Raw genomic sequence first — 23,989 nt, 5'->3', positions numbered from 1 at the left:
CTCTTAATAGTTAGTTCATTGTGTGTCAGCCTGCTCAAAACATCTGTACACAATAGAAAAATCTTTATCTTAAAACCACCATAGATGTTTGCTTCTCTTTTTCCTCTTTCAGGTCACTCCTACTTGCATGTCTCAGGCTGAAGGTCTGACATGTGGGACTGAATCATACCCTGAGTATGTCCACATTGCAATGTGATGAATGACGGGGAAAAAAAAAGGAAGCGATGCAAGAGATGGTCAGACATAGTGCCCATGCACCCACACATCGCCTTCTAGTAACAAGCAGACAGATTGGGAACATGACTAAGCGTACCCTCTGAGTCACTTGTGGGGGATTGAGGGCGGGGAGTCAAGATGGAGTAAATATTTGTCTGTTGAAACTAAGATGTACATTCCCAAGAGAGATAGCAATGAAACAACAAACAGGAGTCTGACATGTAAACAGGCTAGAATATATAAAACAAAACGCATACCTGCACTGCGCTGTTAAGGAAGCAGCTGTTCTGTCCCGGCTCATTGAGAAGTCCTTTGGTAGGAGCCAGGGACAGCATAGATCCTGGCTGGTAAACCCTGCCAAGATTGCTCCCTGGTTTCCTGAAGAACTTTGCCCATGCCATTTGACTGTGAGAAGGAAGTCTGCCTTCCAGCAAAGACACAATTCTGCTGTTACTTCCTTGAACTGGATGAGCCTCAATGGGAGTCTATGTAATTCCACAAGCAAAAGCCGAAGTGTTGCTGAACATCAAAGTAGAATTTTACAACTGCTTCACACATGAGGCCGATGTCCATTGATAGTATCTAAAATTTGGTCTCCAAGTTTACACCAACCAATCGAATGACCAGTGGCCTGACCAGAAAATGTCTTTTAATGGTTTGTTCATTCCCTTACTGAAGTGGATCCAGATTCTTATAAGTCAGTGACCATATCTGACCTTTCACAGTTTAGTAGCTTGTATGGAAAGTCATCCATATCCTGGCTGTTGCTCCATGAGGACTCCAGTAATGAATCCTCATAAAATCCAACCTAGGAGAGGCAAAAAGACATGGATGTTATTAATGATTTAATAATGCTGATGAAACATTTTAACAGCTTTGTTAAAAGACCATACTAATGCCAACTACCACAGTTTTTCCTAAGGTTTACCTTACAAACCACTCATGAGAATCATCTACCTCTCATCTCTGTAGTGAATAAGATGACTCATTATCTTGTATGATGATTTATAAGCACTAACTTATTATTAAGGATTAACTAACTATAACTTCCAAAAAAGAAAAAAAAAACATATTCCTCTAGCAATCTGAAAAGTTAAAACAAGCTCTGACATTCATTGGATCATTTTTAAATCTCATATTTTACTCTAACCAGGCCCACTTCTTTCCAAGTCTGTATGGGTTTCCTCTTGGGTTTCTGGTTTCCTCCCAAAAACACACCAGTAGGTGGATTGGCTATATTAAATTGCTCCTAGGTGTGAATGAGTGCGTAAATGTGTGTGCATGATGTCTTGTGATGGAGTGGCACCCCACCCAGGGTGTGTTCCCGTCTCACGCCCAATGTTTCCTTGGATGGACTCCCGGGTTCACAGCGACCCTGACAAAGATAAAGCCCTTACTGAAGATTAATGAATGAATGAAACAACCAATTCCAATTACTGCAGCTCTCTCTTCTCACGTCACTCTACAATTCTACATGGCTGTATGATTAATTTATGTGAATAAATCTTTTCAAATTCATACAAAATTAGCAGTATTAACAAGTGATGTAGTAAAAGTGATACCATCATCATTATCATCATGGTTCAATTTCTTGCATTCGACTTTTGCCTCCTGTTCTCTCAGTCACGCTCCAGGCATTCTCATTGACTACCGTATTCCAATTAATGCAAAAGAAAGGCCTGTTACAGTTCTTCAAGCTACCTAATGTAAACAGACATTTCTCCATTATGCTGTCGAGAAAGAGCCAAGATCCAGAGACTGACAGGAAAATATTTCAGGTTGGCTTACTGTCCATGTGAAGAACTGATGTCTGGAAGTTTATATTAACTTGCCAAACCATTTGCCTCACAGCACATTTTGGTAAGACACGTGTACCCTTATAAGCTATCCTTTAAACTATGAAGGATAAACAGTCCTCTGTAGCATAGCAGCACTTCTCTTTTTATCCACACAAACCATGTGCACTTCCTGGTTTGGGGTTTAAGCCTTGGTTAACACTGTGGAATGAATGTCTGCTCAGTTTCAACACAAAAACAGGTTTCTTTGGTGTTAACCTTGCCAAAAATAAGAAATTTATAATCCTCTCTCATTAGGAGTACTTTTTCCAAAGAATGGAAATGGACAAGTTGTTCAGGCTTTCAATTTCAACATCTGTTAAGGGTTCCTCTACTGAATAATAGTCAAATTAATGTTTAGATTCGTCTATTCTTCATTCTAGGGATGCACTGATACTGAAACTGGCATCAGGTAGAGGCCCAAACTGTGTTCATTTGAAATGCTGAGTTACTAGCATCTCATACCCCTTGACACCATATCAAAGCATGGCAGACAGAAATCTGTGCTTTTTGAAAACAGCAAAAGGATCAACTCCATCTTCTTTCAAGAAAATTAGCGATAAAAAATCCCCAAATTAAAACTCAGCATGAGGAGTGACAGCAAGCACACAACCATCAACCAACATGGCAGCAAACTCTAGTTAAATAGCCTAAGTAAATGTAAATTACTTACAGTTGTACAAAAGCACTTTTCTGAAATAAAATAAGACCTGCTCTCTATTGTAAGTTAAATAATATAGCGAGATAATGCACTCAATTTAAAATAAACTAGAAGCCTAAATGCATGATCATGCACGTTTGCTATTCAAAGCCACTGTTTTGAACATAAGCAGTGCCAGATACAATTCTCCATGACATCTCTGATTAATTAATACTAAGTAGGTTAACCTTTCAGTATTGATAAGGTTACTGATGAATACCAGAACAAAAAAACCTCAATGTACTTGTACTCAGTCTGAAATAAATTGAATAGAAAGATCCCTACATCTGCCCAAGATGCTTTTGCAATTTCCTGTTTGAGTGTATAAGCACCACATTGTCACACAGTACACATAACGTCTCATTTACCAACCAGTTCAGCAGCATGCTTGTGCCAATTGTACTTGTTCCCAAGAGACACTGGGCGAGCAGTTTCACTAGCCATGTTCTTCTGGGTTTCAATGTTCTTAACTTAACAAACAAGAAGTGATAAACATCACCAAAAGCCAAAAAGAAGGCTCGAAGTCTGAGGCTTGGAGGCCCTCTGCACGCTTGTAACATGGCCACAGCAGACCATAGCAACAGCATTCCAAGGTGAGCGCTTAAGCCTCTCGCTGCTAAAGAGCTCTGGCCTTTAAGATTAAGATCAGTGCTTCGAGACTGGACATGCATCTCCATGTTGGACTTGCAATAAAAAGGGATTTGTTCGGAAACTAACGAGCCAACAATTAAATTCATATAGCTGTTAGAGACAATGCTTAAGAGTGCAGAGCAAGAGGTTTCCAAGAAGAAGAAGAAAAGAAAAACTACCAAGGCAACCAGTAAATCACTGCAAAAACACATTCACTGTCCAGACGTTTGCAAGAAGCAATCATGGTGATAGAAACACCAACCTGAAAACTCATTGGAAGCGTGTGATAAGGGGTGGAGCAGGCAAGCTGAATGAACATTACTGAATACATTTTTTCCAATCCACTATCAGCAGCAGCGCAGTATGCTTTATTTCCCTCACTCAGTAGTGATTCTGTGTAGTAAACAGGTGAAGTAAAGAGGCAGGCATAGCCGCCAAATAGACCCTGACTTATGTAGCAACCAAGCACACATTATCCACAAATTATTTTTGGCTGCCTTGCTGTGCTCACAAATGATTAAGGATTAATATAAAAACAGTAGATTACAACAGCAACAATCCTGTCTACATTGAACGTTCGAGAATATATATATATATATTATATTATATATTATAGAATATATATATATATATATATATATATATATATATATATATATATATATATATATATATATATATATATATATATATATATATATATATATATATATATATATATACACACACACTATATTGCCAAAAGTATTCGCTCACCCATCCAAATAATCAGAATCAGGTGTTCCAATCACTTCCATGGCCACAGGTGTATAAAATCAAGCACCTAGGCATGCAGACTGTTTTTACAAACATTTGTGAAAGAATGGGTCGCTCTCAGGAGCTCAGTGAATTCCAGCGTGGAACTGTGATAGGATGCCACCTGTGCAACAAATCCAGTCGTGAAATTTCCTCGCTCCTAAATATTCCACAGTCAACTGTCAGCTGTATTATAAGAACGTGGAAGTGTTTGAGAACAACAGCAACTCAGCCACGAAGTGGTAGGCCACATAAACTGACGGAGCGGGGTCAGCGGATGCTGAGGCGCATAGTGCGAAGAGGTCGCCAACTTTCTGCAGAGTCAATCGCTACAGACCTCCAAACTTCATGTGGCCTTCAGATTAGCTCAAGAACAGTGCGCAGAGAGCTTCATGGAATGGGTTTCCATGGCCGAGCAGCTGCATCCAAGCCATACATCACCAAGTGCAATGCAAAGCGTCGGATGCAGTGGTGTAAAGCACGCCGCCACTGGACTCTAGAGCAGTGGAGACGCGTTCTCTGGAGTGACGAATGACACTTCTCCATCTGATGGACGAGTCTGGGTTTGGCGGTTGCCAGGAGAACGGTACTTGTCTGACTGCATTGTGCCAAGTGTAAAGTTTGGTGGAGGGGGGATTATGGTGTGGGGTTGTTTTTCAGGAGCTGGGCTTGGCCCCTTAGTTCCAGTGAAAGGAACTCTGAATGCTTCAGCATACCAAGACATTTTGGACAATTCCATGCTCCCAACTTTGTGGGAACAGTTTGGAGCTGGCCCCTTCCTCTTCCAACATGACTGTGCACCAGTGCACAAAGCAAGGTCCATAAAGACATGGATGACAGAGTCTGGTGTGGAGGAACTTGACTGGCCTGCACAGAGTCCTGACCTCAACCCGATAGAACACCTTTGGGATGAATTAGAGTGGAGACTGAGAGCCAGGCCTTCTCGTCCAACATCAGTGTGTGACCTCACAAATGCACTTCTGGAAGAATGGTCAAAAATTCCCATAAACACACTCCTAAACCTTGTGGACAGCCTTCCCAGAAGAGTTGAAGCTGTTATAGCTGCAAAGGGTGGACCGACGTCATATTGAACCCTATGGATTAGGAATGGGATGTCACTTAAGTTCATATGCGAGTCAAGGCAGGTGAGCGAATACTTTTGGCAATATAGTGTATATATAAATATATATATTTTTAAAAAACTCTTTGCCAGTAACTCAGCCAACTGCTAAATTATCTCATTTTGCTTTCGCATCTCTTTATCCAATATCACCAAATATAACTGGTGTCTGAGTCAATGTTTAGCTTCCAATAAACAGCATACTCAATCATTTCTACAGGAACCGGAGGCATCAGAGAGAAAATTATGGCTGCAACAGTGAAATGATGATGATGATGATGATGATGAGTCACAATTAGAGCGGGAAAAACACTATAGCTCTGACAGAAAACAATTATTTTTCCTGTCAGCTCAATTCAGTGACAGCTCCCACTTTATAGTTCCACTGTGAGATCGTCTCGGGCCTTTGAAGGAATGTGAAAGACGATGACAAAAACTGTATCTCATATAAGACAACTAGAGATTCCATAACATCCCTGGTGTAGGTCTGGTCTCCAGTCAGTCAATGTTAGGACTGATTTAGCCTAGTTTTAAGCTCCTACACAGGAAGACTTGCCTTTTTCTTAGATAGATGCAGACTAATGACTCCTACACAACATTAAATTATGACACAGTCACCATGAACATTACCTTATTTTACTCAGGATCCTCTGATCCTGCTCCATCTCACCTTATTTTTCCCTCCGCTGATGAGATGAGGTCACCATATCAGCCCTCGTTTAAACCAAACAACTCTGCCCGCACCCTTCCTACAGAGGGCAAGTCTGCATGCGAGACGACTTCCTGCAGTTCACTCATTAAGCCTTTTGATCATTACACTGAAAACTTCCACTGCTTAGGAAAATAGCCCACTAGTGGAAGAAGAACTAGAAGGGGGAAAAAAACAACTAGCATCTGAAAAGTTCTTCTTTTCTGCCTTTGGAGGAATTTATAATTGGGTCAATTTGCAATTGTATACAAAACTGTGTGTCACATTAGATTACATCCTCGAGGGCAGCATTATGGTACTTCCGTGCCATCTCATGAATTAAAACAAGCAAAGTAACAAACAAACAAACAAAACGAAAATAAAAGTGATTAATGGCACAAAAGAGGTCAATAACAGTAAACAGTCTAAATTAGGAATCACACACTCATATTCGAAGTGAAATATGCCATCACAAAAGGCATGTAATATAGCAATGCTGCCCTGACTTTTAAATGCATTTGGTTTTGTGTATTCAGCTACCATCACTTTATCCTCGCCTGGATCACAAGTGGAACCTGAGCATATCAAGTGAACAATAGGTGTAAAATAAATACACTCTGGAACGGACATAACTCCATCACAAACCCAGTGCACCTACTTGTATGATGTTGGGAGGAAACCGACATGAACATGATGAAAACAGAGTACAGAAGAGCCAAACAGACAGTAACAGCAGCTCAGGATCAAACAACAGACCCTGGTTCATAACATATATGAATGACCTAATTGCTAAATAATAGTTCCTTATTTTCTGATCAGAAATTTTTCTAAGTGATTCATCAGAAGTCTGGCATGTAAATAACTTCACAAATGCAGAAGGCCATTTTTAGTGATTCATTTCTTTCACCAAATAAACAAACTACTATTAAATAATAACTATTAAAACTTAATATGATTATGAATCTGAAACATCCTGAAAAAACAAAGGAGTGTACACTGACCAGGCATAACATTATGAACACCTGCATAATATAGTGTTGGTCCCCTTTTTGCTGCCAAAACAGCCCTAACCCATCATGCACTGTGTATTCTGACACCTTTCTATCAGAACCAGCATTAACTTCTTCAGCAATTTGAGCAACAGTAGCTCGTCTGTTGGATCGGATCACACGGGCCAGCCTTCGCTCCCCATGTGTATCAATGAGCCTTGGCCATCCATGACCCTGTCACCGGTTCACCACTGTACCTTCCTTGGACCACTTTTGATAGATACTGACCACTGCAGACCGGGAACACCCCAGAAGAGCTGCAGTTTTGGAGATGCTCTGATCCAGTAGTCTAGCCATCACAATTTGGTCCTTGTCAAACTCGCTGAAATCCTTACACTTGCCCATTTTTCCTGCTTCTAACACATCAACTTTGAGGACAAAATGTTCACTTGCTGCCTAATATATCCCACCCACTAACAGGTGCCATGATGAGGAGATCATCAGCGTTATTAACTTCACCTCTCAGTGCTCATAATGTTATGCCTGATCGGTGTATGTGCAACTAAAACAACCAACAAATAATGAAGATAAAGTGAGAAATGCAAACAGGTACAAGGTGATCATTGGAACGAAGTTCTGAAATATCCACAATAATTACAGGTTTGCACTTAAACAATATTTGCTCACCAAGTGGTGAAAAGAGCATCGTTCTAGCTATTGGTCCAGCATGAGTGCAACAAACAGTAAGAGTGTCATTGTTTTAAACTGACAAGGAACTAATCTGAGTAGCTGCTGTCAGAATGACAGCTAACAGCATTATGGAATTCACAAGAATCATAAATTACATACAACTTTATGCTGTAAAGTAAAAATGTCAATAGACAATAGACCGACAAGGTTAGTTAAATAAAATAAAGAAAAAATGCACAATGCCTTTACATGCCAATAAAACAGGAATGTAAGAAATATAGGAAGCTCTACTGTAGAACAAGCCAAGACATACTTCTGCTCTCTGAAAAAATATCCTCTTCCTATTCACACACCTATGCCAGATAAAGTCCAGCAAAAGGACATCTAACCTTTGTACGAGTGTGTGTAGGGGGCGAAATGTGACACGCTCCTGAAACTCTGAAACAACACTGAAGGAGCAGCTGGATTCCCGGCGGACAGGAGCGGTACGTATTGGCTTCCAGCAACAATGCAGTGGCCGTTTCCTGTGTGGGCTTCCTGTAGGCTGTGTGCCGTGTTCCAGCATGCAGTCAGCACTTCGAGTCCTGAGAGACTGTACAGGTAGTGTGTTTGTACACGCACGCACACACACACACTTCACGTCACCACGTCTTGAAAGCAAACACTCAAGACCAAGACAAAATCTTTCCTGCACATTCATTCTCATAGACACACCCAACCTCAAGAACAGTACATGACATAACCCAGTGGTTTTCCTCGAACACTTCCGAGAGGCAGAATAATGTCCCCTAAATGCGGCGGGCCACTTCCTAAACACGTTCTCACTTCCATGTGGCTTGATAATAAATGTCAGTACTACAATGCAGCCAACGGCTTTTCTTTCCATTCATTTTCGACGTGATTAATGGGATTGCTCAAACAGGGATTAAATGTTCATTCAGCGTCTTTTACAAAAATCCATACTTCTTTAACAGCAATCAATTTCTTTTTTGTTTTCAGCTTACAAGCAGCCCTGATCATGATGATCGAACACTGTGTTTTATTCCTTGTGTCTCAAATCTCACTAGACTTGATCATTTCAGGCAATCATTCAGAAACCCAGCCTTACTGGAGCGATATGTAGAAATTGACCAGCATCAAGATATATATATATATATATATATATATCACTTCCTCAAGGAGGCAAGTGACTGCTGTGGGACTGCTTGATATGTCAGGACTGTAATGAGGCAACAGCATGAAAAGCATGATCCTAAAGCACATCGCTGCAGCATGGCACATACATCAGCCAGTTTTTCAGCATGCCTGTGCATTCTCTTCACTCTCCCCACATAAACATGCATAAACGCCGGCCACATGAACACTTTTCGAATTTTACAGTAGATTCATACATAAGCCTACACTTTCTTACAGTCTAAGTGGATTGCAGGATCATGATTAAACTTACTTTAAATGATCGGGGTTGTTCTTGCCAGACATGAGAGGGGCCTGGGATTCTTAAAGGTTATTAAAGAAAGGGGGAAATATTCTTGGTAAGTTTATTGTGGATAAATATCTAAATGAAAAAAACTAAATTTATTTGCAGCATTATTTGCCCAGCTTGAAGAAGAGTAACGCAACTGTCTCCCACGTCTTTCACCACAAAATATCTGGGCTGTGGAAATGTTTATGACAAGAGCAAAGCCGAGTTCAATATGTGACTCAATTAAAACACAGCTGCTTGTTTGGAAAAGCCCCAATAATCGTTCATTTACTATTTATCAACTGAGCATAGTTTAATGCAGGATTCAGTTTACTTCTAATGTTCAACTTATGACTTGTGCTTTCTTCATTTAGATATTTGATGCTTTTGGATAATATACACTGGGGTGCTTTTTTAGTAGTTTGGAGCTGTGACAACTTACTCCTGTCACACCTCTACGTACTTATTCAGCACCTTTACTTACAATGTGTGTTACTTATTAGACAGATTAATTCGGGAATAAGCTCCTGAAATATATTTTAAGTATTTAATGTTTGACGTAAGGCGAGATAAGGGCACAAGGCTAGGAGCTAAGAGAAAACTCAAGAAGTAAACAAGAGCAGTTCGTGTCGAAATTCCTGGAGCTCCTGTGGTACATGGCCGTGGTATCGATGGGAGTTTCACAGAATCAACGTGAATAGAGAACAAGTTGTCTCCAAAATGACGCCCAAAAGACACAAACACTGCGCACCTTTACACCACTGAGAGAAAAGAGCAAATATTGGACGAGGGTTAAGAGGCATAATAGTGTATCCTCATTTGTTCCTGTGTTCCTCGTGCTTTGAGAGGAAGCTACGCCAAGCTGTCGAGGTTTCTCACTGAATTAAAATGTCTACAATACAGACAAAGATTATTTTCATCTTTAATTGAAATGATTAATATTGACACAAAAAAAATCCACTCTGTAATATATATATATATATATATATATATATATATATATATATATATATATATATATGTTATGTGATGGTGAGCTCTTCTTCTCAGCTATGCTCGAGCGACAAAACCTGATCACCTGAATCAGGTAGATTTCCGGCTCCGTCACATGCGCAGTGGGAGGCATAACAATGGCGAGGAAAGTTTGATCAAAAGACAGCAAATCAGTATCAGAACATGCATTACTCACCAGTAAACAGGGTAATTTCGCCTCAATTCCGAGAGATTTAATCAGTGAATATTCCCAAGTGTCAGCATTTTGCTTCTCGGCGCCAGCTCCCGAAGTGTCAAAGGCGGAAGAGCCGAGTGCGTTAGTAAAGTTGTCACTTAAGTGAAGTACCAGGATGATCGGCAAGATATAAAATCACTTTTCGTGCTGAAGTAGTGACTTCTCTGCCTTTTCATTTTTTTTTCTTCACATAACTGTTCAGTAGAACCCCCTGAAACGCAGCTTCCCGGTAGGTTTTCAGGTCCCTCTACAGTGAGCGCGTGCGGCAGTAGCGACTCACTGCAGCCACCTGAAATTCAGGATTAGTGATGTTTCCAGCGCTGGAGCTCAAGCCCCGCCCTTCCCTGTATACAGTTCCGCACTCAAACCCCGCCTCCTCGCACTGTACTGAAGCCACGCCCGTGTATACAGCACAGGGCAGAAGCTTCGCCACCCGTACAGTGTGCCATGTTTTCTGTAGTCTCGCGCGCTGACCGCGCACAGCGCACGTGCGTAAGGGAGGATCTTTCTGGTACATATCTCAAAGGTAGTCTACTCATTTCAGGAATGCACATGCACATCCTGTTCCAGTGCTGCTGTACTTTGCTGATGTGTCGGTTCATTCTGTTTGCAAATTTAGCAAAAAAAAAAATAGTATGGCCAAATCGAGAAAAAAAAAATTTGCTCCTTAAAAAAAGAAAAGAAAATGAAGTATGCTCGTGGTCTAACACAGAGCCAGTTCAGGTTCGATGAAAAAAGTTTGATTATTAAAGAAAGTCTGGTCATGGGAGCAACACAACTGTAGGAGGGCGACTGAAAATATAAATAAAACATTAATAATAAATATATTTCGTTTTTCTGTTTTATTTGGTCTGTTTAAAGGTTATGATTTCTGTAATGTAATCTATAAATGACTACTATATAGGAAAATCTTTATCAATTAAATAAATAAAATAAGCAGTGCACATAATGCATACTGTATGATCGCAAGGATATCTGTGTAAAAATGAAAGGTTTTATTATAAATCCTGAAATTTATTACTATAAATCATGTGCATCATTTTGCTGCGTGTAAAGTAGCACATGCAAGTTCCTAAAACTTGGTAAACTACATCCAATAAACCTGAGCTAATAAATGCAACACCTAGGGCAGATTCTTATCAGTCATTTATTTGTGTGTCTGCTGAGCAGGAACGGCTTAACACTTAAAAGCAATCAGAGCAAGTAATATAGAGTGCTTAGTGAGAGGTCATGGTATATCTGAATGGACCAGGCTTTTCCTCAGGAAGCACTTGAGAAGCCCATTGAAGAGTCAATGCATTTCCCCTTTGTAGGGTCACAAACAGGGTACATAAATTTCAGTGCAATGAATGAGAGTCACCCACACTGATGGAAAAAAATGAGTCAGTTGTTTGAGTCAGTATCTGTTTGTATATCAGCTGTCAAGATTTCATCTTGAGGTGTGACTATCGTTCTTAATTGGTTATAAACCCGAGAATAAGCTTCCCTGTTGTGGAATAAGAAAAACAGCATTCCACATTTGTGATGCAATATTGTAGGCCACAGGTATAGCAAGCCTAATGTGTATGCAGGTTTTATTTTTGCATTCTGTAGCCAGGTATCAGAATCGGATGAATATCTTTGCAGCTAATAAGAAAAATTAGGAGTGCAAACTCAGTTCTTTAATAAAATCTTGAAAATTTTTTACCTATGTAGACTTTGGGATAATCTATTTTGACTGTGATAAAATGTCAAACACTGCACTTACACTGTGTTGCACTACACTGTTATAGGAACTGGAATAAAGACCCAAGCATATATTGACTGAGATGCACTGAGACCAACAAAGAGAATACAAAACCCAAATACATTTACTCTTATGTTGTTTGGCAGGTGCCCTTGTCCAGTGTTTGAGTTACAGAAGTACTTAAAATTTTCTATCAATAAATACATCTTCGTTTTGGTTCACTATGTGAGAACTATCAGTCTAAAAATTATATGAGTACTAGAATAAAAAAATTCACAAGACAACATAAAAAAGCATATGTACATCATATAATGCAGGTTTAATGTGGTTGCTTGGTAACCCATAATAATGGCATGGTAGTCTGTTTGATTAAACTACAGGGAGGCATGATAATCCATGATATTTAATTTAAAATAGGTCTTTTTCTCACTGAACAGCTCTAATCCTTGAGTGAAACATTTTGTCTGAACTCAGGAACAAATTTCTGGCATTTGACCACGTTACATCAACCCTGGAACATTGTTAAGTGGTGATGGTGATGTATTTTCCTTTTAATGTTTGCTGTAGCCTTGGTAGCAGAAGCTTTCACTGATACAGCTAGAGCAGACGAGCAGTCCCTGACATTTAGGATAAGATACAAATAATTTTTTTTCCATTGACGCATCATTGAATAAAACCCTTGCCATGCATAGCTTTGTGTGGAACAGATTGCTGGGACAGTTTATCAATTAGACTTCCTTGTTCCTTCACAACTGATGTGAACATGGTAACGTGTGGCTTGGTTTAACATAACTAGCATATAAAATCGAAGCATCAAAGTTCAGTTCAGTTGTGGTTTAACCAGTTTAAAACAGCTATATACATCATTCACCTCAGCCTCAGGAGAACAGGTCGTGCTTTATTAGTTGGCGTTGTGTAGGCTTTAATTGGACTCTGGAGGATGTCATTTCCATTTGCAAAACAAGGAGGGATTTTGACCGTGACTCAGTTGAGCTCTGTGCTGCTTAACATGAATTTTATTTTTCCCATCCCAGTATATATTGCCACAGTATATTTATAGAGTGACTGTACCGGCAGTGATTCACTACTAACAGCTGACATTTTTAGTTATTTTTAAATGCTCATGCATGTGTTTGTTTTTTCTCTAGATAAATGAAAATTTAGCTTCAGAAAGGAATTGCTTTAAAAGCGGAAGCTTTACCTGACATGTTTGACACATTACACCCTGCTGCTAAGTCCGCTGAAACCCAACACCACCGTTTTAACCTTGGATATATATTTTTTGGGCTGAATCCAGGTTAAAAATCACAGTTCACTGTATCTAGATGACCACATGCTCCTGGGTCATTTGTTGACGTGCATGCTTTATATTAGAAAAAAACACTGTGGCAGCATAGTTTACTGTATATTATTTACTATCATTAAAAAGAGGAAGGCAAATAGGATGTTTTTACCTTACTAAAGTTCTATGGTAATATGAGATTTGCAGTGTGTTGAGTTCAGTCTGAAGTCCAGTCATGCTGCTCGGTATGCTTTTAAGACTTAACAGAACATTTCTATGCTATTTAAATTCAGAAAACAGCATTATAAACATAACAGAACTTAGCACAAGCAGAACTTTATTGATTTAATTATAATCGCTGTTAACACCATGTGCCAAAATGAATCCTCTCAACAATAAACCAGAAGGGCAGATAATAACAGAAGAGAAACTTTAGATTCAAGTACATATGTGTACAAAATCAGCATGGTTCAGGTCCAGTCAAAGAACTATCGAATTCTGGAGTCAAGCACATTAAACAGGCAACTCCCAACTCAACCCTTTATGCCTGGTGGGTCTTTAGTTACCTTTGCTTGCTTGCTCATGAAAAAATAAAACACCACCATTAGAGAATCAGCCTGTTGTGAATGACCAAACTGGCCTTCAAAATATTTTCTGCCATAAATTCTTGTGGTGTTCATAGGGATTGGAATCCCAGCTATGATAAATATGCAGTAAAGAACATCTCTCCTGAGTCAGAAGTAATTTCCAGTAATTTTTTTGTCAGAATCAAAACAGCCTATCATATGTCAGTGAAATGTCTGTTGGGAATAATACAATAATGAACTTAGGATCACCCCTCAATTGTGGTTAGATTTTCAAAATTTCCTGCTTCCCTCTGAGCACTGTACAACTCTTGTATTTTTTCCTGCTTTATCACATTTAACATTGAGTCATTAGGCAATTATCAAGTCCAGGTTTGAGGCTGAAAATTGGTGTCATGACCTTAAAACAATTTGCTAGCAGTTCTGTCAGCATCAGCATCTTGAGTGTGTGTGTGTGTGTGCGTGTGTGCTTCAGCATAGTACATTGTATGATAAGAGGTTGTGCATCAATCATACAGTTGCTCAAAGTATATCATTTGTTGTCTGGTTAGATGAATGTGTAATCTACTACCTTTGATGCAGGGGGTCTCAGGCTAATTGGTTGGCTTCTATCCAGCAAGAACTCTTTCACCCATGAGATGGATATATTGTTGGGATACACTGAATTAAATGCAGTGTTCAAGGATTTGAACGTTTTTACTTACATTTTAATGCTTATTGTAGGTAATATAAACATTGCACAATTACAACTGCACAATTTGTAATATTGCACATATAGCTAGGGTTCAGCTAAAATCAGTGTAGGCTGCAGATCAATTGCACAGAGTCTTTAAAATCAATATGAAACTGCAGTCTTACTTAAATGTATATTAACACGGATGAGGCCTTTTAATTATAAAGCATAATTCTTGTGTTGGTGCTATTTTAAGCCATTAGCTAATACTGAAAAAACAGCCATATTAAAGTTACTGTCAAATCACAAAGAGAATTACTGTAAACTCTTCAACTGTAAATTACATGAAGATGCTACTAGCTAAAGAAAATTCATGACCACAATCAAACATTTCTAAATCTGCTTCACTCTCTCAGGAAAAACTGACCTGCTACAGTGCAGCATGAGGTCCATTGAGCTGTGACGGACATGCACTGAACCCATCGCTGTCTGCTTGACTGAATGCAAGGGACAGCAATGTAGCCACAAGGCAAGACACATGTCACTTATCCCATCTTCTCAGTAAAACAGATATGATTTGTCAGGTCTGGAGATTGTAACCTTGAACACACATGCTGACCTGAGCAGCCTGAGTTGTTCATAACAAGCCATTCACTGGTAGTTGTTCCAGTGATTACAATACAGCAAATCACACTCATTAGATGGACATAGATGGAAGATTAGAAAACTGAATCTATTCAGCTGAGTAAATTCTGTTTTTTTCTATTCAACGTAACAACAGGCCAATATTCTGTATTTTTTCAGTATTTATCATAAATAAATAAATAAATAAATAAATAAATAAATAAATAAATAAATAAATAAATAAATAAATAAACAACAACAACAACAACAACAATAATAGCCGGTCTTTATTACAGAAAGATGTTTATGTAGGGCATTTGTTTTTTATTTTTGTCACATATTATTCACATTGTGATACGTGTTTACTTGAGTTTCCATGTGCAAATTGGGCATAATGTGTTTGTAATGCTGTTTTAACATGCGGTCAAACATTACATACATAATCCAGTGTGAAATGTGATATTTTTCAAGGGTGTATAGGTGAATAGTTATAGTGGGTGTAATAGAATAAGTTATACTGTAAGGGGGTAGCATCACATGACATTGTAATTAAACAATTATTTGTAGAAAGGAAAACTCTTACATTACTTATAGCAGATAATGTGTGATACTACCTGCAATGCTTTTCTATAAAAGAACTGAAACAGATACAGTGATGGTCAGTCACTGAGACACTGTAAACAATTTTACATACCATTTAATATTACCTGAATATGCAACCTAAATTAGATTCAATTATATTTATCACACAAGTGAAATTCAAAGTTCTTCAGATTCAGGGATAAACATTGGCAGCCTGGATGATTTGGGCTCCAGGGTGGCAGAGGCAAGAAACAGAGGGGCACTATCATTCACCCAGCCTAGAGCTGTCCTGTTGAAGGAGGGTCGTGAGGGCACAGGGCCAGCCTCATCCTCTGGGGGTGGAAAAGTGGAGGCACTTGGGAGAATGTTCACTTCAGCTGACTTGACCGGAGTTTTAGGAGCATTTCCAAAACCACCAAACGGAGTTGCCACCCTAGGAATCAAACAACAGGTTAGATGTTAATGCTCCTGAAACTAATATGACTAAAGGAAATTACTGCCTGAAGACACATCTGCTCTTTAAAAAAACAGAAAAAAGCATTCCTCTTCGGTCAAAGGCAAGCTTGAATAAATTTGTGGTGGAACATTGTATTCTACCCAGTCAATCCTAAAATGCTGAAAATAGTTCTAGAAAAAGGTTCAAATATTTTCATGCGGCATTTTTTTGGCTCGGAAAACGTAGTTGTTCCCCTATAAAGCAGCATTCATGGAATCTGCCATATCCCCAAGGAGTGTTAAAAACTGCATTTAATGAGACAGACAGATGAATAATAGGTTTTCTTTATAAAGAACAGTACTCACCGATTAAAGCTCTTGTACTGTGGAATCTCAGGTGTGGGCTCAGATTCAGGCATTTGTAAATGCACCATGTCTGCTAGAGAGGGATCACTGATGAGAGCCTGCTCCCACAGAGAGAAGTAGGATTTAGGAACAGCTGTGCGGTTGAATTTCTCTGCTGGAACATCCTTCATGGGACCTCCATAACCTAAAGAATACACATCAAAAGTGGGAAAAGCTCCTAAACTGTCCAAGCAGTGAAACAGCCACGGGTCAGGAAGATATGTTACCTGCAATGCCTTCATGGGAAAAGAATGTACCATGCCAGCAGGCTTCTTTATGAAATACATTTCCTGTGAAAACATTCCCTAATGTTTGCTTATTATTTGAACTGAGATCTTTTATGTCAATGTATCTTCCCTAGAAATAAAATAAATTCCTAAACAATATCCTAGAATGAGCATAAAAAAAAATCTAAATAATTTGTCTTAATTATTACATTTATTGAGGAGAGCCCCTAGAGGATCAGAAAATATTTTGAGAAATTTATATAGTCTCTCTATATATTAATATTATAACAAGCATAGTTAAAATGTGGTAGTCTCGTTTCACAGTGAAAAAACTTTTTTTTTTTTTAAAGTTGTGCTTCCTGCCAATAGAGTTTTTAGACTGATGATGGTATCCCAAGTCTGTGACCTAGTGAACCAGTGTTGATCTATTCATTGATAGAGACTTCAAAGCACTGTTGCACGTCGCTCTGGATAAGGGTGTCTGCCAAAAATGTAAGTGTAAGTGAAATGAAATGATTTTTTAAAAATGTCTGTGCGCATCAATAGATGCAGCCAAGATAATTCACATGTAGCAGACTTTAAAAGCTGGATAAAAGCCTTAAATAACTGATTTATATAACTAGGAAGTGTACAGTATATTTGGTCATGTTTCATATAGCGAGTCGTCAGGAGGTATGAGTTGCAGAGAGTAAGTCAACAATTCTTTGCTTAGTGGTTGATAGCATATCGAGTGTGATATGCTTTTAGCCTGATTTGGTAATGACAAACAGCCACCTGCTTGATATGTAATGACACACTGATACACTAACTAAGATTAAAATTAGTCAAGCTAAGATGTTTGTATTAGTTTTAGCCAATTGTGTACAGCTGTTGAATGCCAGTGTCTTCCTTGTACTCTGAAGTATGATAAAGTATGATGTCCATGCGGTAATCTTTTGTTTTAAAACTGCTTTCTAAGCAGCACTGGATATACTGGAGGCCTAAGACCTAAGATAAAGTTGCTCTACCATAAAGTAAAAGTATCAAAGATATTCTTCTTGTTTAAGAAGGACCTCCATTTTTTAGGTAAAAGCAAACAAATTAAACAAACAAACAAAAAAAACCCCTCTTCATTGACTCAGTATGATGTCTATACATAATGTCAATGCAACCCAAGTGGAAAATGAAAACAACTTAGCTCAGAATGTTCCAGAGGGACATAAATAAGTGTTCAGTATATGTAAGCTTAGGTTTGGTGCCATCATTTGGTCAGACAAGAAATTGGTGGAACATGATCTACATGTCATCTGGGACATGGTTTTACTCCATATTCTCTACAGTTTGATCCCAGAGTAGCTTGAATAATGTTCACAGGCCCAGCTTGCTAAGAACAGCCATATGGACTGTCATTCAGCCACACCGGCCTGAGCCCAAATGTTCTGGTTATTGACTCCTGCTTAATTGTTCTCTAGCGTCAATTTGATTTTGACTCCCTTTCTTCCATACCACAGACGTGTATTGATCCTTGTCCCAATATCGACATTACAGTATAATATGCTTGTATTTTGCCCCATTTTAATTCCACATTTCATTCTTCACTGGATACTCTCCTCCCCTACAGCTGAACAGTTTGAACTTGTTCACTCTAAAGGGCCAATCTCTGAAGTACTTTTATGCTTTGTCCCCCTTGTTTTCCTTCTTCAGTTTGTTCAAATTTACTGACATTCCCAGTCTCTGACATTCTTAGGAATGTGCTATTTATTTACAAGCGGCTCATAAGGAAGTGTTTTCACACAACGTGCAATCAGATGTAACAATGTTTGTTTTAATCCACTGTTGTGCCATGTAGCAATATTAACTCCAAACATAGCCAGATTTTAGCTTAAGAATATGCTTAATATCCTGAACTACAAAGCAGATGTGACTTTATATTGTTACCATATGATGTCCTTGTACATGAACATTTACAGCATTTGACAGTACTGCACATCAGAGTACAGTAAAGCCAGTAAGTACAGCTTACAGGCTCAGTAAATCAGTGGATATAAAAAGATAAAATCTGTTAGAGATACTATTATGGACAGCTGCTGCAATTGGCCAGCTCCTCGAAGATACAGGAAATGCCTGACAAACTTCCTGGAGAGGCTCAGGGCTATTACAAAGGAATGCTCACAGTGAAGAGTGTAGCAGAAATGCTCAACTCTCAACTCAAATCCAGTCATATTATTATATAAATGTAAGACATTATTATATAAAATTAGATTCATTTATTATATAGACAGGCTCCTGTTGGTCTGCATAGATATTGTTTGAGCAGTGGGGTCTATGCATTTGTTTTGTATGAGCACTAACCTGGGGCTATACAGTCAGGATTAGGCATGGTATGTGGGTCAGGTGTGTTTGGAGGAGTTTTTGATGCTTGGTCAACTCCTACACCATTAACTGTGGTTTCAATACCTGGTGCAGGAGGAATCACACCATCCTGCAAGAATGATAAATGAGAGGTGCATTGAACACAGGACAAGTAGGAGAGGACATTTTTTAAAGGAAATATGTTAAAAAGATTCTTGCTTGGAGGTGCAGTTAATTTCAGATTCTTACAATACATGATGCCTTTTGCTTATTACTTTCCCCAAAGCAACGTGAAGAACATTATGGTCAAGAAAGTAAGCTGTTAGAGAGAATGTTCAATGTGATACTCTACTGTTTGAAAATAGTACCCATGCATCCAAGCTATGATATCTAATAATACATGGTCTTTTTCACATGGTGGTCTGTGTATCATCTGCATGTCTGCATTATGGCAACTGAAAAGCATCCCTCGTTCTGGTCTATGCTTTTGCTCAAATCTAATCATTGACATTTAGCTTAATATTTAAGATAGCATTTAAAAAATATATATATGCTTATGGCAGAATAACTGGTAGAGATTCAAAAGCAATATGCCATATAAATGTCATCTTCTATTGCTTAAATTATTGGATTATTTTGATCTATCGATAGACTGGTGAACTTTTCTTAGTCTACTTACAGTCATACGGAGAGATGCATTCTGAATGCTCTCAAATGTGTACTTCTCAGAGCGTTTCTGGCGCATTTTGAAGAGTCGAGATCCCCTGTTTGAAGCTAATGAGAGTTCTTCCAGCATGATTTCTTTAGGTGTGTTTGCCTTTCGGCCAAGATCCATCCTAGACCCTGTGGGAGTCAGAAAATGATATGTTAATTGTACAGATTCTGTAAATGAATAATTTGAATTTGTCAGTTCAAAAGTTCAAGATGTCCAGACTGTGTATGATCTCACAAACATGTTGATTTTGACAGGTAACCTGGTTTATGTGAAGTTAAACAGTATACTTGAGGAGTCATTAACATATAATAGTAATCATTTTAGTCTAAATATACACTATATCACCAAAAGTACATGGGCACCTGACCATCACACCTCTATGTGGATTTTCCCGATTTCCACAAAGTTGAAAACACACAATTGTCTAGAATTTCTTTGCATGATGTAGGATTACAATTTCCCTTCACAGGAACTTGTGCAACCTGTTTCATCATAGTAATGCTCTTGTGCATGAAGCAAAGTCCATAAAGACATAATTTGCCAAAGGGTGGAGTGTCTTGCAAAGCCCTTGACCTTAAGTGTCCTGCACAGAGCCCTGACTTCAACCCCACTGAACACCTCTGGGATGAACTGGAATGGCAGCAATGCACTTAACCTTTGTGCCCAACATTTTTTCTTGACTTTTCTAATGCTCTTGTGACTGAAGGGCCCAAATCTTCATCACCACATTAAAAAGTCTATGGGAAAGCCATCCCAAAAAAGTGGTGGTTTTTACAGCAACAAAATCTACAACAGTGAATGGGATGTTCAAACAGTCAAACAATCAAACAGGAGTGTGATGGTCAGGTTTCCACAAAGTTTTGGCTATATAATTTATATAACTAAAATAAATTCTTAATGTTTATTAAAACTACTTAATATTACTTGGATTTTGCAAAAGATCCATTTAATTTTGCAGAATGGCCAATATCATATCCTTTTTGTATTAGTTATGCACTGTATAAGAAATAAGTATACACCACAAAAACATTTTAGGATATAGAATATATTTCTATTTCCATAACATTTCTATTATGCGTTTTGTATAAATCCGTACAATATTTTACCTAGATCTAAATTCTTTTCCAAGACCTAAACTACATTTGTTCCTTAATCCTTTACTCACTTATGCTTCCTTTAACCTGAGATCTACCATTAGGTTTCCCACAGAGGTCTTTTTTAGGCCCTGGTCTTATTTGTCCAGTTATACTCAACGCTGTAACACTGACTAATTACGGAAGTGTTATAGATCTACCAAACATTGTGAAATATACCCCATTAGCATATTTCAACAGTTGGTAAGAATCTTTATTCGCTCAGCTGCCAGTTTTCCATGACCAGAAATAGTGCTTCCTATGGACAAGTACAAAAGTATTAGTTACTTTCAGTTGTAAAAACATCTCATTGGATTATTTACAGCCCAGCCAGGGTGTGGCAGAGGGTGAATTACAAAAATAAACCTTTCAAACTAGTGGGCTGGCTGTCTGTGGAGAGCGAGCATGTCATCGGCTATTGTAAGAGTCCATAGACAAATGTAAGAAATATTACTGGATTGTGTATAGCTCATTTTTTAATTAATCTAAATTGATAGGCTTAAATATTCAAATCACTCCTTACACTACAAATTACTTTTCACATCTGATAATAATCATGTGATCAGATGTGAAATACACATGAAAGTGTGTTTGTGCCCTGAAAGTGCACGTGATCATGTGTTCATATTGTTCACAAGTCCATTTTCGGGGCATTTTCATGTGTATTTCACATGTCATACATGTTAAAATGAAAAGAATTACAGATAATAAATTATAATTATAATTATATAATTATAATTATAAACAGCGTTTAGCATCAGCCTGGGTTTAATACATGCGAAACAAGACAGTAAAAGATGAGTGTTCAGTAAACACTAGCATATCTTTTCTTCCATCCTTCAGGAACCTAAATATTGTCAACCACACACATCAGTAACTAGTCAGGAACCAGTCTAAATGGCTAGATATGTTTATTTTTGTTAATAGCTAAATAAAGATCATACCATCAGTGCCTTGGATTTCTCTGCAAATAGCTGCTGCCTGCATTTTCCTCTCTCTTATTGTCATTAAGGAGTGCTGTGACATTGTGTCCTGTGGAGAAAAGAAAGCAGTTACAGGCATATGGTTTATTCAATGGCTCTATATCAAAGACAGTAGATATTTTCACCCGCAGTTTAGCATGTGTAAATGTATTGTATGTGTTTAACTGACAAAGTCAGTTCATCCCTTAAAATAACCTCACACTATTAAATGTGATGATCATGTTCAACACACACTATTCAGACACACTATGTCATACAGTCAATCAAAACGCCTGTAAACCTGACTTGTCCAGACAGTGTAGCCAAAGGGACGTTACATTAGGGACATTACATAAGGCCAGTGAAACAGATAGAGAATACAGTAGAGTTGTACATTTATGTCTCTATCATTTGTGCACTGCTATTTTCTTCCCTTATTCCCATCTCAGATTCAGTCCTTGAACATTTAGCCTGAGATCTGCACAACGCAAAGATCGGCAAGCAAAAAGAAAATGGGAAAATATGGTTGAATGAAAAATTTAATAAAGACTCTGGAACCATTTCAAAGTAAGGAACACTAAAAATAAACCTAAGCAGATTTTCACATTTTATTAAAAAAAATAAAAATAAAAAAATAAATAAAATAAAATAGTGCAATAGATTTATCAAAGTTACAGAAAGTGCAGCCAGGGTGAAACAGAAAACAATGTAGCACTTAATTACAAATGATAAAACTCTCTATATGTTATATATAATATGATTAATGATGTTTAAGCCTTACAGTATATGAGTGTAATTTTTCCTATACCTACTTTAGCACAAGTACAGCCGATGATAATTGTAGAGCATGGGTCTGATTCAAATACTCTCTCAATACATACACTTAAAAATACACCTGAACATGGAGGGCCTTACCTGTGCTTTGGAGGTGTCTGTAGGTGACTTTGGTTGTATATGGATCAGAAACAGACTGAGTAATGTGACCCGGCTCGTCCAAGGACCGAGGGGGTCTGCCAAATACACCATGGGGGTTAGGGGGAGGTGGCTCATTGGGTGGGGGTGACTTACACTGAATGTAGTTAAATATAGCATGAGGTCAGACACATATATACTATGCTTAGGTTTAATGAAGCTAGGTAATGTCAGCTGGATAATGTAACTCTCATAGCAACGTTTGTATCAATTTTCATAGATAAATAAAGCATTTATATGTAAATATTTGTACAGTATATGGCTAGAAATTTGTAGACTCCTGACCTTCACACTCATATGTGCTGTTTTAATTCCAATGTTAGTCCAGATTTATTTGCTTTTGCTGTTATAATAACCTCCACTCTCCTGAAGGCTTTTCACTAGATTTTACAGTGTGGTTGTGAGGATTTGAGCGTTCATTAGTCAGATTAAGTGCTGATGTAGCGCAAGGATGCCAAGGTTCATTCAAATGCATCCCTAAATTGTTCAGTGGGATTGGCTAACCTTGGCAAATCATGCTTTCATGGAGTTTGCTTTGTGCTCAGGTGCATTGTCATCCTGGAACTGGTTTGGGCCTCTTAGTTCGAGTGCAGGGAAACTGTAATGCCACAGTCTACATTCTAGACATTCTAGACAATTGTGTGGCAACAGTTTGGGGAAGATAGTTTTGGATGAAGTAACAGTCCAAAATAATCTTCACCTTGGATTTTTTTCTGTAAAAATAATGATTCATAATAAAAGGAATGATTGAAAAGCAAAGATTTCCTAAATGACCTCACGTAAAAACCTAAAAGCAAATTATTAGATAATATCTATATAACATTTTGAGAGGCTGCACTATTCTCAATAATATAATCTCTTAACATTTTTTCTCGTAACCCTTTTTCAAGACTTGGGCATGTTAAATGTCCGGTTATGTACGGAATCTTTCTTTGTCTAAGGGTATGAAAACTCCACTCAAATTTACACATTTGTTACTATTTTT

General features: G+C 38.2%; 2 protein-coding genes across 3 annotated transcripts in view; both read right to left on the bottom strand.

The window, feature by feature from the left end:
- The window catches only part of LOC131356630 (inactive ubiquitin carboxyl-terminal hydrolase 53), a 37,158-nt gene extending 26,491 nt beyond the window's left edge, over positions 1–10,667 (bottom strand). Inside the window, exons 1-2 of one of the 2 annotated variants that reach the window (XM_058395766.1) lie at positions 10,315–10,667; positions 474–1,024 (exon numbers count right to left, since the gene is read on the bottom strand). In XM_058395766.1, coding sequence (XP_058251749.1) covers positions 474–617 — 144 coding nt within the window. In that variant the 5' untranslated portion in view covers positions 618–1,024; positions 10,315–10,667. The remainder of the gene's footprint in view (positions 1–473; positions 1,025–10,314) is intronic. The other variant, XM_058395765.1, reaches the window with a different exon arrangement.
- Positions 10,668–15,509: 4,842 nt separating this feature from the next.
- LOC131355762 (myozenin-2-like) lies at positions 15,510–23,955 on the bottom strand. Its single transcript, XM_058394238.1, has 6 exons — positions 22,948–23,955; positions 22,015–22,102; positions 19,902–20,065; positions 19,223–19,352; positions 16,626–16,809; positions 15,510–16,257 (listed from the first exon to the last, which is right to left on the bottom strand). Exons 1-6 carry the CDS (start codon positions 23,122–23,124, stop codon positions 16,002–16,004), a joined length of 999 nt encoding a protein of 332 aa, XP_058250221.1. The 5' UTR covers positions 23,125–23,955; the 3' UTR covers positions 15,510–16,001.
- Positions 23,956–23,989: the final 34 nt, after the last annotated feature.

The sequence above is a fragment of the Hemibagrus wyckioides genome, linkage group LG07 (assembly GCF_019097595.1).
Source record: "Hemibagrus wyckioides isolate EC202008001 linkage group LG07, SWU_Hwy_1.0, whole genome shotgun sequence".
In the NCBI taxonomy this organism is placed as follows: domain Eukaryota; kingdom Metazoa; phylum Chordata; class Actinopteri; order Siluriformes; family Bagridae; genus Hemibagrus; species Hemibagrus wyckioides.
Note: the sequence above shows the minus strand (reverse complement) of the source record. Positions and strands in the feature narration are given on the sequence as shown.

Coding starts and splice junctions, on each gene's coding strand:
- LOC131355762 (XM_058394238.1), bottom strand. CDS start 23,124: ATGCTATATTTAACTACATTCAGTGTAAGTCACCCCCACCCAATGAGC. Junction 22,103..22,947: donor CAGACACCTCCAAAGCACAG/GTAAGGCCCTCC, acceptor TTTTCTCCACAG/GACACAATGTCACAGCACTC. Junction 20,066..22,014: donor AGAAATCCAAGGCACTGATG/GTATGATCTTTA, acceptor TGACTCCCACAG/GGTCTAGGATGGATCTTGGC.